The sequence below is a fragment of the Photinus pyralis genome, unplaced genomic scaffold (assembly GCF_008802855.1).
Source record: "Photinus pyralis isolate 1611_PpyrPB1 unplaced genomic scaffold, Ppyr1.3 Ppyr1.4_LG5, whole genome shotgun sequence".
Lineage (NCBI taxonomy): Eukaryota > Metazoa > Arthropoda > Insecta > Coleoptera > Lampyridae > Photinus > Photinus pyralis.
Window position 1 is genome coordinate 19451315 of NW_022170596.1, and position 15762 is coordinate 19467076.

Below are 15762 nucleotides of genomic sequence, written 5' to 3' on the forward strand. Positions count from 1 at the left end.
AGCTGCTCCAGTACTTTCTAAGGGACGCAGCGGTAGGAGACGAAGTATTCGAAACTGCCAGTAAAGGTGGAGCTTAAAAATGATAAAGTATAACGTGCTATCCCTACCCTACACGCGTATAGTACCTACTCCGTTCAGTTCAGTCACTTCATTTCAATGTAACATGAATAGACAATTGAATAAGGAATTTATTTACACATATCACATATGTAGGTACTTACTCGATTTATTATTTTTTATTTCATACTGATCCGTAGATGTTCGATTACTATCAATTTACGTCCGTAAGTGTCGCTAAGCAACACTTACCGGACTGTTATTTATACACTAAATTTGACATCTTCAAACAATTCATTAAAAACTCCAACATAAATTTGACCATAATTATTTATTTGGAACATTAACATTTATTGTAAAAGAACAATTTGTGGTTCCCGCACCACTAACGCCTGTGTTATTACTAGATATCGAGTTAGTAGTTTGATTCCCTCCGAGGCTCTGCTGTAGAACTGCAATAAAATTCTCGTCATGAATTGATTTATTGGAAAGCGTAAACGGGTACGAAAGATCACCTTTGAAACTCGATCAGGGTAAACGCATGTTTTGAGTTCCATAAGATACCACCAAACCCTACCCCCACCTAACCCTTAAAAAAACCCTCAAAGGGTTGAAAATGCCTATTGTTGTTTTTTGGGAATACGTATCTTGAAATCAAAGCTATTTAGGGAAAAATATGAAGATAGAAAAATTTAAGCATATTTTCCTATAAAACCTATACCTATATATTTTCCTGTACCAGTGGCGGAGTTATGATATTAATTTTGGTTATTTTTAAAAAGACTAATGTTTTAATTTCTGATTGAAATAAAGACAAATTTTTCAAAAATATTTAGTTCATTAAGTCACTATGCCAAACAAAATTTATATATGTTGCGGCCAGGAAATTGAAAACCAAATAAAGTCATGGATATTTAAAAATGTCAACATAAATTAGGACCTCTAAAAATGTTATTTTTGCCATGCACGTCATTTCTGAATGCGATACCACATCTGGGCTTTTCAACAAATAGGAAATATTATTTTGTCTATACCTACTGTAGACAAGGAAGAAATATAACAAATGACAGATTACGGACCTTGACGTTCTCTACCAACAATATGTAGTACAGCAAAATTTAAATAAGGATTTTAATTTAGCATAGCTTCCACCGGCTCTAAAGGCAGCTCAGTACCAATTACCATGTGTTTAGGACTTTTTAACAAGTATTTTCTTTGAAAAGATTAATTATGTTATTAAGAAGTTCCTAGCGAGTTCAGAATTTTGGACTTTTTGTCCGTCCGTCCGTCCGTATGTGGACAAGATAACTCCCGAACGGTTTCGAATCGCTTCAATTCATCTGTAGTTTCATTATACCTTCTTTACAAAGGCCTCAAAGCTGGAAAGTAATACTGACCCGGATGATTTCCATTTTTAGTTTCAAACATAGCTGAATAATAACTTACCAGTGCAGAAGTGGATCAAGACATACATGGACCTCGAAAGGGTTCTAAAGAAAATTTTTTCCAACTGTTCGTCAGGCGGTTGCAAAAAAGCTTGCTCGTGGCGAAAAATTGGTCTAAAGTGTACCCTAGCTTGTAGAATTGTAGACAGTTATAGAGTCTGACGAATTAATATATAGAAATATCCTCGGAAATATCTAATTAGGTACCTAATTAAAAACTTATGCTATGTTAAGTATTCATTTGCCTAAACGGGTCGTATTTTAGTTTCACTACCTCATAATAAGTTACCCTACTGCACTGCATAGATACCTACTGACTACAATATATTACAATATATTATCGTTTTAATGCATTAAAAAAGGGATGACATAAAAAAATTAGTACTGCCACTGTTATGATTTTTTATTTCATTAGAATAGGCACGAAATGAATGTTCTTACCTAAATATTTTTGAGAAATTTCTCTAGATTTCACAAAAAAAATAAAAAATTAGATTTATTTTTTAAAATAAAATTAACATTATGACTTCGGCACTGGTACAGCACCAAACCTACGCTTTCATTTGTCTATCTTCACATTCTTTTGTAAATAGCGTTGTTTTCAAGATATTGACAAAAAACTTAAAAAAATCCCTTTCAAAGGTAGTATGGAGGTGACAGACACGGCGGATCACTTATAGGGTTTGGTGGTATTTTAACGACTCCAAAATCAACTTATTTACCAAATTTCAGCTTGTCACTAATTTTTTCACGGTTAGACTGGGTCGACCCTGACGATTTGGTGTAATCGGGGTTGGAAAGTTTCCACAATTTTTAACATAAAAAAAGGGATTGTATGACATAAATTCCCACATCAAATTTAAAGACAATTCATTTCTCTACAAAATGGTATTTTTACCTCGAGCTAAAGTGCAACTATCAGTGTTCGAAGCATTGTGTTGTGAATTTTCAATCGTTTTTAATTAATTTACAATATTAGCAGTCATTTTCGGAGATCCATTTTTTGGTAAGTAGGTATATTAATCAGCAGAATATCTACTTCTACTCAGTTATTTTTTGATTGACAGAAATTTTATATGAAGGTTTCTAGGGGGACAGAATAGATTGACTGGACTAGTATATAATATATCATCAATCGCAGTAATTATATACCTAAAGAATTAAGAAATAACGAAAATATACCAGCGTACGCCTATGACTGCTCACATCCCCAGCATGTATTGCCGAAGTAGGTACCATCTCCATACATTGGATGCTGCACATTTTTAATTTCTCACTTCAAATACCTATATGTTTGGTGGAAAATATTTGTTATCCGCTACGGCGCTACTTCTATGTAAAAATAATTATACTCTTTCGTAGGCCGGGTGGTTTATTACTCCTAGGTCTGGGACATACTATAAATAAATTTGAATGTTGTACGAAATGTAGCAAAAAAATTGCAAACATTCTGACGGAAAGACCAACCTTAATTACATACCTATACCTATGTGCAAATTACGCACATTAATTCTGAAGAACAAAAATATACTGTTTACTTTTAATAAAAACTTGTTAATTTGAGGGTTCAAAATTGTGCTAACCAACAATCAATTTCGAATAATTTCAATGCTACTTTGTTTTGAGGTACAACAATTTTATCTTTGCACGGAATTGTCTCACATTTGTGTCCCATGTAATAATTGCCTTGGACGCAAATGAAGCGAGCGAAAGGTTTCCGACACATAATCACAGTTAAAAGATAAGAAAATTTCCTTGCATTTTTAGCACCTCCCATAAATGCATTTGTCTCACAAGTTTCTCTGTCTATATAAAAGTTCGGTGATTTGCCGTAATGTGACGCTAAGATACAGACTTAAATATTTGCAAAACAGTGCCTCCGTTCTCCCCATAAAATGACAAAAACGGACTGTCTTTTTAATGATCTTTTTGTATATACTAATAAATAAAGAGCTAATGTATGGCCTCTCTAATAGTAAAATTTTCATTTTTTGCTTTTTTAAGAAGAAATTGATCTTTAAAAATCACTAAAATGTCGCAACTTTAACGCCATATATTTTGTTTTTTTCGATTGTTTTTAAAAAAAGTGGCATTAGAGAAGCACGGCGGCATTCTTTCTGAATCGATATCACTCATCACATCAGTAAAATACCTTTGTCATACTTTAAATTTATAGGGACAACGTAGAGATGTTTAGGCATTTAATATGCGGAGTCCAGGTTCCAATTGAGATACGGACTACTATGTCCTCTAGACCGTATCAACACCGTATCATATCCGTGAGTAACGGGTATAGTGACCGGAGCATCCGCGTGTCGTATCCGTACGGTTCCCGTTGGCTCGGTTGTACTTGTAAACAAACGCGTCAGGAAGAGGGTGCGAAACGAAAAGTCGAGGGAGAATACTGGGCATTATGTAGACCTAGTCGATGACGAAAAAAATGTCATATGTACTTCAGTATGTTCATCATTTCTGCACCTGCGCGCACTGGTTTGGGACTCGTTGTTTCAGAATAAGCGCGTCCTAGTAGCATGCGCATGGCAACACTGCTGCGCTTTGACATTCGAGTGAAAACAAAATACAAAGGTTAGGTCAAGTTCGACTTTTAAAGTATTTGCATTTTAAATACCGGGCGATCAAAAATGAGTTGCTGTCGAGTCGCCTTTGGAAGTTCAAGTTAAGTACGATTTCCCATGTAAACAAAAATTCCAAAGGTGGCTCGACAGCAACTCAGTTTTGATCGCATAGTATTTATTTGATAGCTTTAGTTTGAGATCTGTCGAAAAATTCTGATTGATTTTCCTGTGCTTTTTTTTGGAAGCACTAAAAAATATGTCCTGTAGTAAAACGAAATAATGTTTTGTACCTATAACATTACATTGCGCTCAGGGTCTTATGCCCATTTTGTGAATTTTTAATATTTTTCACGTAATTTGCCATGATGTTCCAGATTTCTGCCACCAACACACGTTTATTTGCTTAGCACTAAAGATCGAGTCATACGCGCTAAGCAGTGGAATTCGAAACTACCGTACCGAGAATGATAACACGCGGTCCGAAAGCTATGATACAATAATTTCAACTTATTTTTCCTCTTAGGGCCAATTCTTCCAGCCCGATAAATGTATTCGACAAATAAGTGCCATGACAACGATTATATCAACAATCCTATCTATGTAATTTATTCGGAGAGTAAAGATATTGAGGAATTTTAGTATTAGCAGTAGAATTAAGAAACAGTCCCATAAGAATCTCGTTTTAAACTCAAATTTTAAGCTCCGCGTGACGTCATGCGTGGACTGGACGTGTTTAGAACGGCAATCTAGCATATCTTGTTTTCATTATATAATCAAACAAAACGATTTGTGCTAAGAAGCGCGCGGCGCTATTATTAGATGGCTTTCCGAATTCCGCGGTGTTGCCACATTCGTAATGCCTTTATTTATTCATCGGATCACGTATAATAGCCCAGTCAAATGGTGATTTTTCCAAAACAAAATTGCGGAAGTTTTTTTCTCGACGGTTTTATATGTTTTCGAGGATGCTGAATCTAAATTTATGGTTTGCTGCCTTATAGGAGATCGGCTTCATAGCCAAAAACGCAAAAAATCGGAATTTTTCAGCACTTTTTTTAGTTGTTTGCTTATATCTTAAAAACTACACTTTTTTGAAGATGCGCGTTCTACACAAAATTAAAGCAAACAAAATTTCCTACAAAATGCACTACTATGCACTTTGATTTTGTGTTAAGCGGTCTTCGCCTTAGAGCTCAGTGAAACGAAATGATTGTGCACAGGATCATCATTCCTTTGAGTGACCTGACGTCATAGCCACAGTTAATTTGTACGTTTCCGTTTTGTTTTGCGTCGTCCATTAGAAGGCCCAGGTAAAGGGTCTTGGGCAATCCAAAGTCCATCAAAGAGTCGGGAGCTGTGGAAGGAGTAGGCTGAATACTAATTTGTGACTATTCAATGTTACATTGAAAAGTGTAACACTAGACAAAACTGGGTAAAAATGCATAATAATGATGCAAAATCTTATATAAATTGATACTTTCTGTCTCTTCAGCCGCTTCAGGCGGTAAGACTGGAATTGGCTCATCCAGATCGCCGTCGCATTCTGCATCGTATCTATCGTCGATGTTGGAGCACGACCCTTCACACTGCTGGCACAGTTTTGTGCAAAAATTAAGTTTTTTGTTGATTACTGGTTTATTCCTCGACTTGAAAGAGATGGTAGGTACTGGGCGCTTTTGTAAAAATTCAAAAAATCGTGGTTTTTTTAGCGAACTCTAGCGCGTGTACCGCTTATCGCAAAATAAAAGCTAAATAATGTATTTTGTAGAAAATTTTATTTACTTTAATTTTGTATAGAGGGCCCATCTTCAAAAAAACGTATGTTTTTGAGATATAAGCAAACAACTCAAAAAAGTACTGAAAAATTCCAATTTTTTGCGTATTTCGTATGAAGCCGACTTCCTACAAGGCAGCAAACAATAAATTCGGATGCAGCACATTCGATAACATAAAAAACCGTTGATAAAAACACTTCCGCAATTTTGTTCCGAAAACGGTAGTTTTAAACACGCATTTACTGGACTATAAACACAAGATTTTTTATACCCACGCGCCATCCCCAATGTATAAGTAAGCGGCGCTATTTAAATTGTTTAAAATAATGATTTTTAACAACCAAGATATGAAATTGTTCACAAATTTAAAATTGTAATGAAATAACGCCGTTTACCGATAAATTAGAATTACATTGTCGAAAACCGCATGAGAATCGAATTAAAAATAACGAAGATATAGCAAAAATCGCGTATCATATGGGGTATCCAATCCTCGTGCATATCTCGTGCACATCAGTTTGTCAGGAAAGGTGCCAGTTCACACAGGTTTAAAGGAATATATAATTACGCTCAAGGAATACGTCCCGTGTAGTAAAAAGCTCGTAGTCGTGTCTTAATTCGGTTAAATAAGGACACTGTCTGTATTTATAAACAAAGTGCTCCAAAGGCATCCAATTGAAATCACCTGCTAACTCCACAGAATACTGAGTCAACCGATTACCTGTAAGACTTCCAGGTTTCCACATTAAAGAAGAATCGCCCAGGCGGCCCAGGAGAAGGTTCGTTATAAAATTCTTGTATGATTTTTGTACATTGAAATTGACTGCTTTACGATCCATTACTCAAAAAAGAAATTATTGACCTATTACCATTAATTAAACTATAAATAAAAGATTATAAAGTTGTTGAAAATTATGTAAAATTATTGTTTTGTTTAGTTGTATACTTATCGAAAGAAACCCCTGAATTTGTGACGTCTTTTCAGACTTTTAAGGAATCAAAATCGAATTCCATTTAAATTTCTTTATAAAGAATAAAAAATGTAATCAAGGAGATGCATCCTAAACGTCTTTCATACTTTCCCTGTTTATTATTGATCAATATACAGTTATTTATTATTTCCGTTGGTGTCTTCTTAGATTGAAATCATTTTCGAATTTTAAAGAAAAATGTGCATTGTGCTAACTACCTACCGGTACATATTTTCACTTTGAAGACAAGATGAGGCAACAAAAGAAACACGATACACATTCCATTACACGAGAATCATGCCTACTAAAAATTTTCATTCCTGTGTATAAAACCACTCCTTTCTTAAATATGAGACGTCCTTGCTCCTTTTAAAGTAGGTAGATACGTATGATGTATTTCAAAATAAGATTATAAAGATTTAGTTCTGCGTGTGGAATGACATTAGGTATGCAGTGTTGTCGGTTGTTAATGTCCGTTTAATTTATGGTAACGGCTCCTTTCTAAATTCTGGAAATTAATTTTCCGTGTCAAGAATGGAATGCTTAGACGTAACATACAAACGCCCTTCGCTGCGCATAAACATTTTCAACGAATGTGGCGAAAATGACGCAATTTACATTTTGAGGAAAGAACATATTATTCCAAGCTCTAATAATAAAAAGAAACTTAAGGCCTATGATAGCAAATGGAAGAGATAAGGATTTATCTCCGGAAGGAAGTGAACAGAATGTACAACACTAAATGCCTGAAAAGTTTCGTTTATTAATTAAGGACGTTGATTAATGGAAGTTGCAACCCTTATAGCGACTTCTTATGGTGCATGTTAAATCGCGATTTTATTACGTAAAATTTAGAAGTTAAGAGAGGGATTTCTGGATCACATTTGTAGTTTAGCATTTAGCATTGTACTTTATACGTATACCTAATTACCGATGGACACACTACTTTTACAGCCGATACGATGGTGTATAAATAATGATCGATTTTGGCCAATAAGGTGAAGGATCCCATAATTAATTTTTGCTGGTTGCACATCTGGAACCTATAAGCGTTCATATAGCGAAAACCCGAAGTCGATACGCGGCCTTCCTCTCAGGAAAAACGGTCAGTAACAATTTTGACATTTTTTGCCCAAAAATATGTTATCACAAAAAATATACATAGACCACTTGGGAATTGAGCAATCGGTTTCCCAAGAAAATTGATGCATAAATAACGATTTTGACATCCTTTGAGCAAAAAAAATACTTTGGTCATCAAAAATGCACATGTATCATATCTTGGTCATCGAGTTTGATCTTTTTCTCAACAAAATTGTTGCATAAATAACGATTTGGACCGATTTAGGGCAACAACGTGATGAATGCAAAAGTTAATTTGTGATAGTTGCACACCTGGACCCCATAACCTTTCATATAAGGAAATCCTGAGGTCGATACGAGGTCTAGTGACTGAGCTTGTAACAGCACTTATTTACTTGCTCGAAGGGTTTACCACTTTTTCATTTAGTTTTGTAATGTAGATAGTTGCGGTACACGCTGTATGTAGTTTGTAGTGAGGTTAAGAACGGTGTACGTGAGGCGAGAAGTAGGAGTAGAGCAGAGTCAGGGTGGGGTTGTGTGTGCGCTTACACATATCCTTTTGATTTGGAGGAGCTACCTAATTATTTTTTAATTCTTTGAATCTATCCATATTGTTACAAGAAAGAGAGATTCGAGGATACACAATTATGATATGAATTCGCTTTTTTATCGGATGCAACCAGCTATTAGGCAAGTATAAAAGATAAATCCGATTCGGGAAAATTTTAAAAAAGATTTCAAAACCCACTTGTGAGTGTTACCGCGTAACACAACTGTAAATGCTTAGTAACGGGCAAATATAGAGCATATCAGCTACCAATTAGCAAAAAAGTCTCTAGGTATCCCAGGGACCGAGATCCCAATGGAACACACAGACAGACAGTCAGGCAGACAGACAGACGACGGAAAATCGAGCACGCTAAAAGAATGCTTAGAATCAGTCACATTTGTCTGGAAGGTGAACAATACACATACCTATACAAAATATGGCTTACACAATTCTTTGATCCATTCGGTATATTGCGTGCCAAATTTGAACTAATCCGTTCACTCGTTTACGAAGTCATATCATATTATATGTATAGGTACTACTTTGGCAAGCTTGGGCGCTTTTTGTTGTTTCTCGTGTAGTGCAATACGCCACCCCAGATTAACATAATCTGAGATGCCAACCAACCCCTCCTTACAAAAATTTCTGCGTGTACTGTATTTTAAAAGGTGTTGACCTAGTTGACACGTCAATCTCGCAACATTTAGTGACATACGAAGAATAATATCAAAGTTCATTCCGACACAAAAATCAAAAACGCTTTTGTATTGAAAGCATGCAGCGAATAATGGGATGCATGAGGGAGCGTAAAATTCAGACATTAAATCTCTGGGGTATACGGAACTGACTCGGTTTGGTACCTACTGAATTTAGGCCCCTTGGGATATTTACATTCGACCCAAAAGTATCAGAATAACTAAAAGAAATTCTGTTCACATTCATCGGAATCTTCCTAAGGCACGCCGTATTGAGGTATCGGTGTAGTTTTAGTATTCCAACATGGGGTTGGGTAGAGGGACAGGAAGGCGTAGATATAATCACGTATAACTCTGAAAATACGTGAAAATAAAAAGCGGTGTAATTCACTCAGAAAAGGCTATGCGGGTCATTTCGGAAAATAAAAGATGTGCTTTATTTAACGTCGAAAGATAAATATTTTGTTACACAAGTTTGTACAACTCTTTAGTGAACGTAATTCCATCTTGCTAAGTTTTTTATGTAGGTAGGTACATGCCTACAAATTTCGTTATCATTGGTCATATCAAATAAAGTATTATTACATTTTTTTTTTTTTGCTATTTCGGGATCTATGCCCATTTAGCAACATTTTCAGTAATTTATTCATTTACTCTATGTAATGGGTTGGAGTTTTTTAAAACCAAATTTACACATTCTTTACGTCCTAGAAAGAATTTTTTGATTACAATGTAACTTAGATATAAAGTGCAAAGGACAGATTCTATTTTTAAAGTGCTTTTGTTTCATTTTTATAAGAATGCGATTTATACGGTGCGAGGGGAATTTTTATGCGGAGTAAAAAAGTGCAGGGAGTCGGCGTTCAACCATCGAGTAGTAAAGGTGGTGATTAGTGTCTGGAAATTTGCAGTACGCGGTATACGCAGTTAGCGTACTACGATTTCAATACGCAACAAAATGTCAAAAGTGGTAGTGTGACGTCGCCGAACGTTTTAAAATTGATATAGCGTAAATAAAGTTATCGAGATATTTTACGCCCACATCGTTATCTAAGGATGGAATTTGGGGTCTGCGTGCCAACGTAGTTTGTTTCCCAGCCTGGAAGAGGAGCCTATGCAGCGTTAGTTTTTCCCGCCGGCGTATTGTTTTCCGCCAGCGAGTATTTTTGGGTATTTCCACCTTGAGAAGATTAGATTTGGGAAATTTGGCAGTCCACCACCACCAGTTTGAGTTCCTGTAACGACGGAACCGAACGCCTGGAATGCGAGGTCACCGGCCTGTTCCCAGCGGATGTAAGGCGATTAGATAAGAAGCAACGCCATTACCGAGATGAATTAAGGTAGAATTTGCAGTTTTATATTTGATAAACTTGATTAAATCGTGAAGTTTGCGTATTTTTGATCGATCTGAACAATTTTATATTTGACTTTTGGGGCTTTATGTATTTTAGGGGATTGTATAACAGTTAAATTTGATTAAGGTACCAGTTAAAGGAAATGTCCGTTATTTTTGATTATTAAGCTTTACCGTTCTTTTAAGGGCGGAGATATTTATATGTTTTAAATCCATTGACTTTCAAATAAAGGTATAAAAGATAATTAATGTTAATTCTCTGTAATTTCTCAAGGAGGTCAAGAAGCTTGCGTATAAAGGAAACCCAAATTGTTGCATTTACATACCAATCTCGGAAGCATATGAGAGTAGTAACGTCAAAACAACATTCTTCCAAATTTTGGTTACGTTTCTATGATTAATGAATGTTATACCGTGAGCTAGAATAGAACGAATTATCTTCCTATTTGCACCCATGTTATTATCTGAGCTAGCGGGTTAAAGAGGTACAGAAGGTAAGTCCTAAGTATTTTGAAGAGAGAAAAAGAAGATTTTTCACACCGACACGAACCTGAAAAATTACTGTTATTTTGTAAAGGGAAACATCCACGGCAAAATGGCGTACCTACGTTCAGTTTGTTAGGAAACCTTTACCAAAATAACGATAAATTGCGAGCAAGTTAAGGAAACCGCCGCAAATGGCACCCAATCGGTGGGCTTCGAACCATCAACGCCTGTAAAGAAGAGTTTCATGCAAATTATACCAGCAGAGCAACGAAGAAACTTTTTAAGAAACAAGAAAAAAGAAAATCAAATATTACAATCATTTTATGGAATTACGGTCCGGGTTTAAGAAAGCTGATCGAGCAATACAGAAAAACAAAATGGAGGGCACACAAGCGAGTGAGGACATCGTTTTTAGTCAAGAAAGCCAAGAAATTTTAGAAGCAGCTCCAGTAGCCCATGCACACAAGCGAGTGAGGACATCGTTTTTAGTCAAGAAAGCCAAGAAATTTTAGAAGCAGCTCCAGTAGCCCATATACAAAATATGGATTTGTCAATCTTAATGAAAGCAATACAGGGAATGCAACAAGAAATGAAAACAGGACAAGAAGAAATGAAAGCAGGACAAGCACATCTAGAAAACAAAATGGAAGCAGGACAAGCACATCTAGAAAACAAAATGGAAGCAGGACAAGCACATCTAGAAAACAAAATGGAAGCAGGACAAGAACAGATTATCAAAACTCAAGAAAAGAATATCGAACAGTTACGAAACGAAATAAGAGGTCAAAAACAAGAATGCGAACGAAGATTTACGATTCATGAAAAGAAAATTGAAGGCTTACATCAGCAGCACGTTGGTTTCACACAGCAGGTGGACTACGAGTTCAAGAAAGTAGAACACCAGATAGCAAAACAGGAAAAAATAACTGATCAGAAGATAACTGACCTCGACAACAAAGTGGAAAGAAACACAGAAGAAATTGAAGAGATAAAAGAAAAAATAAAAGAAGAGAAACCGATTAATACACAGAAGGCGAGTACGATCATTTACAAAACTGAGGGATTAACAACATTGAAACCAAAGAAGTTTGATGGAAGCTTCCGAAGTGTGCACCCGGTTAATTTTTTGAAATCCCTAGAGAATTATTGGATGAATATGCATCTCAAAGAACAGAAAATGAATATAATGGAAGATTATTTGGAGGGATGTGCTAAAGCGTGGACCGACCTACATCAAAGCGAATGGAGAAATTTTAAAGAATTCAAGAGAGAATTTTTGGAACAATTTTGGTCAACGGAGAAGCAAAATAAAATCCGGCATCAACTAAATACGCCCAGACTATATAATGCAAGGAATGGAAGTTACACGGACCATGTGTGGTACTGGGTATCGAAAACTGCACACCTGGAACCAAGAATAAAGGAAGATCAGCTAATAGAAGCACTAGTAGATCATTTCCCAAGAGACATCCAGATGGTACTATATGCGGCCCAAGCAAAAACGATCAAGAATTTGACAGAAATTTTAGAAAAAATTCAAGAAACTAATAGAGATTGGAGAAGAGATTCAAACAGGCCAGAAACAAGAGATCAAGATCAAAGACCTTATCAAAACCGAAACCGAGAAAATCAAGACAGAAGAGAAAATAGACAACAGTATGAAAGAAGAGATCAAGACCAAAGAAATTACCAAAACCGAAATAATTATCAACAAGACAATAGAAGAGAGGCCAACCCAGTGAATTATGGAAGGGGACGAGGAAATTATGGAGCATACAGCAGAAGTTATGATGACCGAAGGCAACATGAAGGAGCTGTAGATAATCAGCCAAGAAGAAACGACCAGGGAAACTAGATGCTACTGGACAAGGAGCTCCACTTGGCCAGCAGCAACAACAGCAGGAGCAGCAACAATTAGTTAATTTTATAAAAGTATATTATAACCAATGCAAAGCCAATACAACACCCAAAGAAAATCATTTACCAAATAATCAAGCAATTACGAGTGAAGATGACGATTCAGAAATAGAAGAAGTTATTGATAGAACGGAAGAAGAAAGCACATACAAACCAATGGTCTTAGGAAAGTTGGAGGGGGTGGAGAAGCGACCCGAAGAAAGCAAAATTTGGCAGAAAAGAGTAGAAGACTTAGAAGAAAAATTGGCTAAAGCACATGAAGATCTTTTCAAAGTACAACAGATAAATTTGGAACTCCAGATTGAATTAGCAGAAAGGAATCAACATCGTTCAGAACAAGAAGTGGAAAAGGACAAAGACCAACCTAAGTTGCAAGAAGAAAAAATAGGTGACAGACAAGAGAAGGTAGATGAAAGAAAACCACAAGATGTCGATTTACCTAAAACGGGGGAATTCGAGAGTATGATTGAACACTACCAAGAGTTAGAGGAACAAGTTAAAGAGAAGATTAGAACAGAGTTAAGAAAAGAGTTAGTACCAAGTCGCAGAAGAATTGAAGAGAGCAATGAAGAAGAAATAGTGGAGAAAAATTTCAAGATAGAAGGAATTGAAAAAGAATCAATGAAGAGCATCATGAGAGTAAACCAAAGAGATTGGAAAAAGAGAAAGAAACAGAGGAGTACACAATGTCGTAAATTTAAAGAAGTATAGGGTATCAGAACCACCCAGTAGTACCATAAACTTACCGGTAGCAACCTATACCATACCTAACCAAACCTAATACCTGAGATCCTTTGTTATCAATTTTGAAAATTCTATTTTCACTGTATATATATTTTGTAAATAAGTTTGATTTTTTTATAGGAATGTTTTGCTTTTAACTCTTAGTATGTTGTTTTCGATTCAACAGACCAGTTGTATCAAAAACAAGGAGGGGGTACTGTAATGGGTTGGAGTTTTTTAAAAACCAAATTTACACATTCTTTACGTCCTAGAAAGAATTTTTTGATTACAATGTAACTTAGATATAAAGTGCAAAGGACAGATTCTATTTTTAAAGTGATTTTGTTTCATTTTTATATGAATGCGATTTATACGGTGCGAGGGGAATTTTTATCGTGAGTAAAAAAGTGCAGGGAGTCGGCGTTCAACCATCGAGTAGTAAAGGTGGTAATTAGTGTCTGGAAATTTGCAGTACGCGGTATACGCAGTTAGCGTACTACGATTTCAATACGCAACAAAAAGTCAAAAGTGGTAGTGTGACGTCGACGAACGTTTTAAAATTGATATAGCGTAAATAAAGTTATCGAGATATTTTACGCCCACATCGTTATCTAAGGGTGGAATTTGGGGTCTGCGTGCCAACGTAATTTGTTTCCCAGCCTGAAGAGGAGCCTATGCAGCGTTAGTTTTTCCCGCCGGCGTATTGTTTTCCGCCAGCGAGTATTTTTGGGTATTTCCACCTTGAGAAGATTAGATTTGGGAAATTTGGCAGTCCACCACCACCAGTTTGAGTTCCTGTAACGACAAAACCGAACGCCTGGAATGCGAGGTCACCAACCTGTTCCCAGCGGATGTAAGGCGATTAGATAAGAAGCAACGCCATTACCGAGATGAATTAAAGTAGAATTTGCAGTTTTATATTTGATAAACTTGATTAAATCGTGAAGTTTGCGTATTTTTGATCGATCTGAACAATTTTATATTTGACTTTTGGGGTTTTATGTATTTTAGGGGATTGTATAACAGTTAAATTTGATTAAGGTACCAGTTAAAGGAAATGTCCGTTATTTTTGATTATTAAGCTTTACCGTTCTTTTAAGGGCGGAGATATTTATATGTTTTAAATCCATTGACTTTCAAATAAAGGTATTAAGGATAATTAATGTTAATTCTCTGTAATTTCTCAAGGAGGTCAAGAAGTTTGCTTATAAAGGAAACCCAAATTGTTGCCTTTACATACCAATCTCGGAAGCATATGAGAGTAGTAACGTCAAAACAACATTCTTCCAAATTTTGGTTACGTTTTTATGATTAATGAATGTTATACCGTGAGCTAGAATAGAACGAATTATCTCCCTATTTGCACCCATGTTATTATCTGAGCTAGCGGGTTAAAGAGGTACAGAAGGTAAGTCCTAAGTACTTTGAAGAGAGAAAAAGAAGATTTTTCACACCGACACGAACCTGAAAAATTACTGTTATTTTGTAAAGGGAAACATCCACGGCAAAATGGCGTACCTACGTTCAGTTTGTTAGGAAACCTTTACCAAAATAACGATAAATTGCGAGCAAGTTAAGAAAACCGCCGCAGTGGCTTGGTTTCAGATTTACGTTCTATAGCGTGAAACAAAGGCATATAGAAAAATTCGATATACCGTTCCAATAGGTTAATACCTTGCTTTACACGGGATAACAAGAAGATATGTTAAAAAGACAATTCCTAAATCCACGATCCGATTTAGAGAAGCTTGTAAAGAACAAATGGTTATTTACCTTAAAACCTTCTTTCGGAATGCTAAAATAAGAAGTATGGGCTATTTACATCCAAAGATTTTTATTATTAAGGGATTTAATTGTAACATGTAAAACGGCGGAGACTAGAATTTAAATTGAATCACATTTTAAAAGACCATTAGTCACTGGCTGCAAAACAAATTAAAGGTTGTAGCAATTATTTGGCAAGTGCAATTATTTTTACAGCGCAGAGTTTTGTACAATGCAGTCATTTCGGTCTCTAACAGATTTATAGCACAATAAAAGTAAAGGATTGTTCTGCTGTGTTCACAATGCACTTTTAAAGCAATACAATATAATATTACGTGCTCAATGTAATTAAAGATGGCAAGTTCT

The 15762-nt window shown here is 35.8% G+C and overlaps 1 protein-coding gene across 1 annotated transcript; it reads left to right on the forward strand.

The window, feature by feature from the left end:
• The first annotated feature begins 10906 nt into the window (after positions 1–10906).
• Positions 10907–12901, forward strand: LOC116172606. The gene is made up of 2 exons (XM_031489845.1): positions 10907–11621; positions 11688–12901. Exons 1-2 carry the CDS (start codon positions 11534–11536, stop codon positions 12845–12847), a joined length of 1248 nt encoding a protein of 415 aa, XP_031345705.1. The 5' UTR covers positions 10907–11533; the 3' UTR covers positions 12848–12901.
• The last annotated feature ends 2861 nt before the right edge of the window (positions 12902–15762 follow it).

Excerpts from the sequence above, each read along its gene's own strand:
- LOC116172606 (XM_031489845.1), top strand. The coding sequence starts at position 11,534 with ATGGATTTGTCAATCTTAATGAAAGCAATACAGGGAATGCAACAAGAA. Across the intron at positions 11,622-11,687 it reads AATGAAAGCAGGACAAGCAC|ATCTAGAAAACAAAATGGAA; the intron begins ATCTAGAAAACA and ends CAGGACAAGCAC.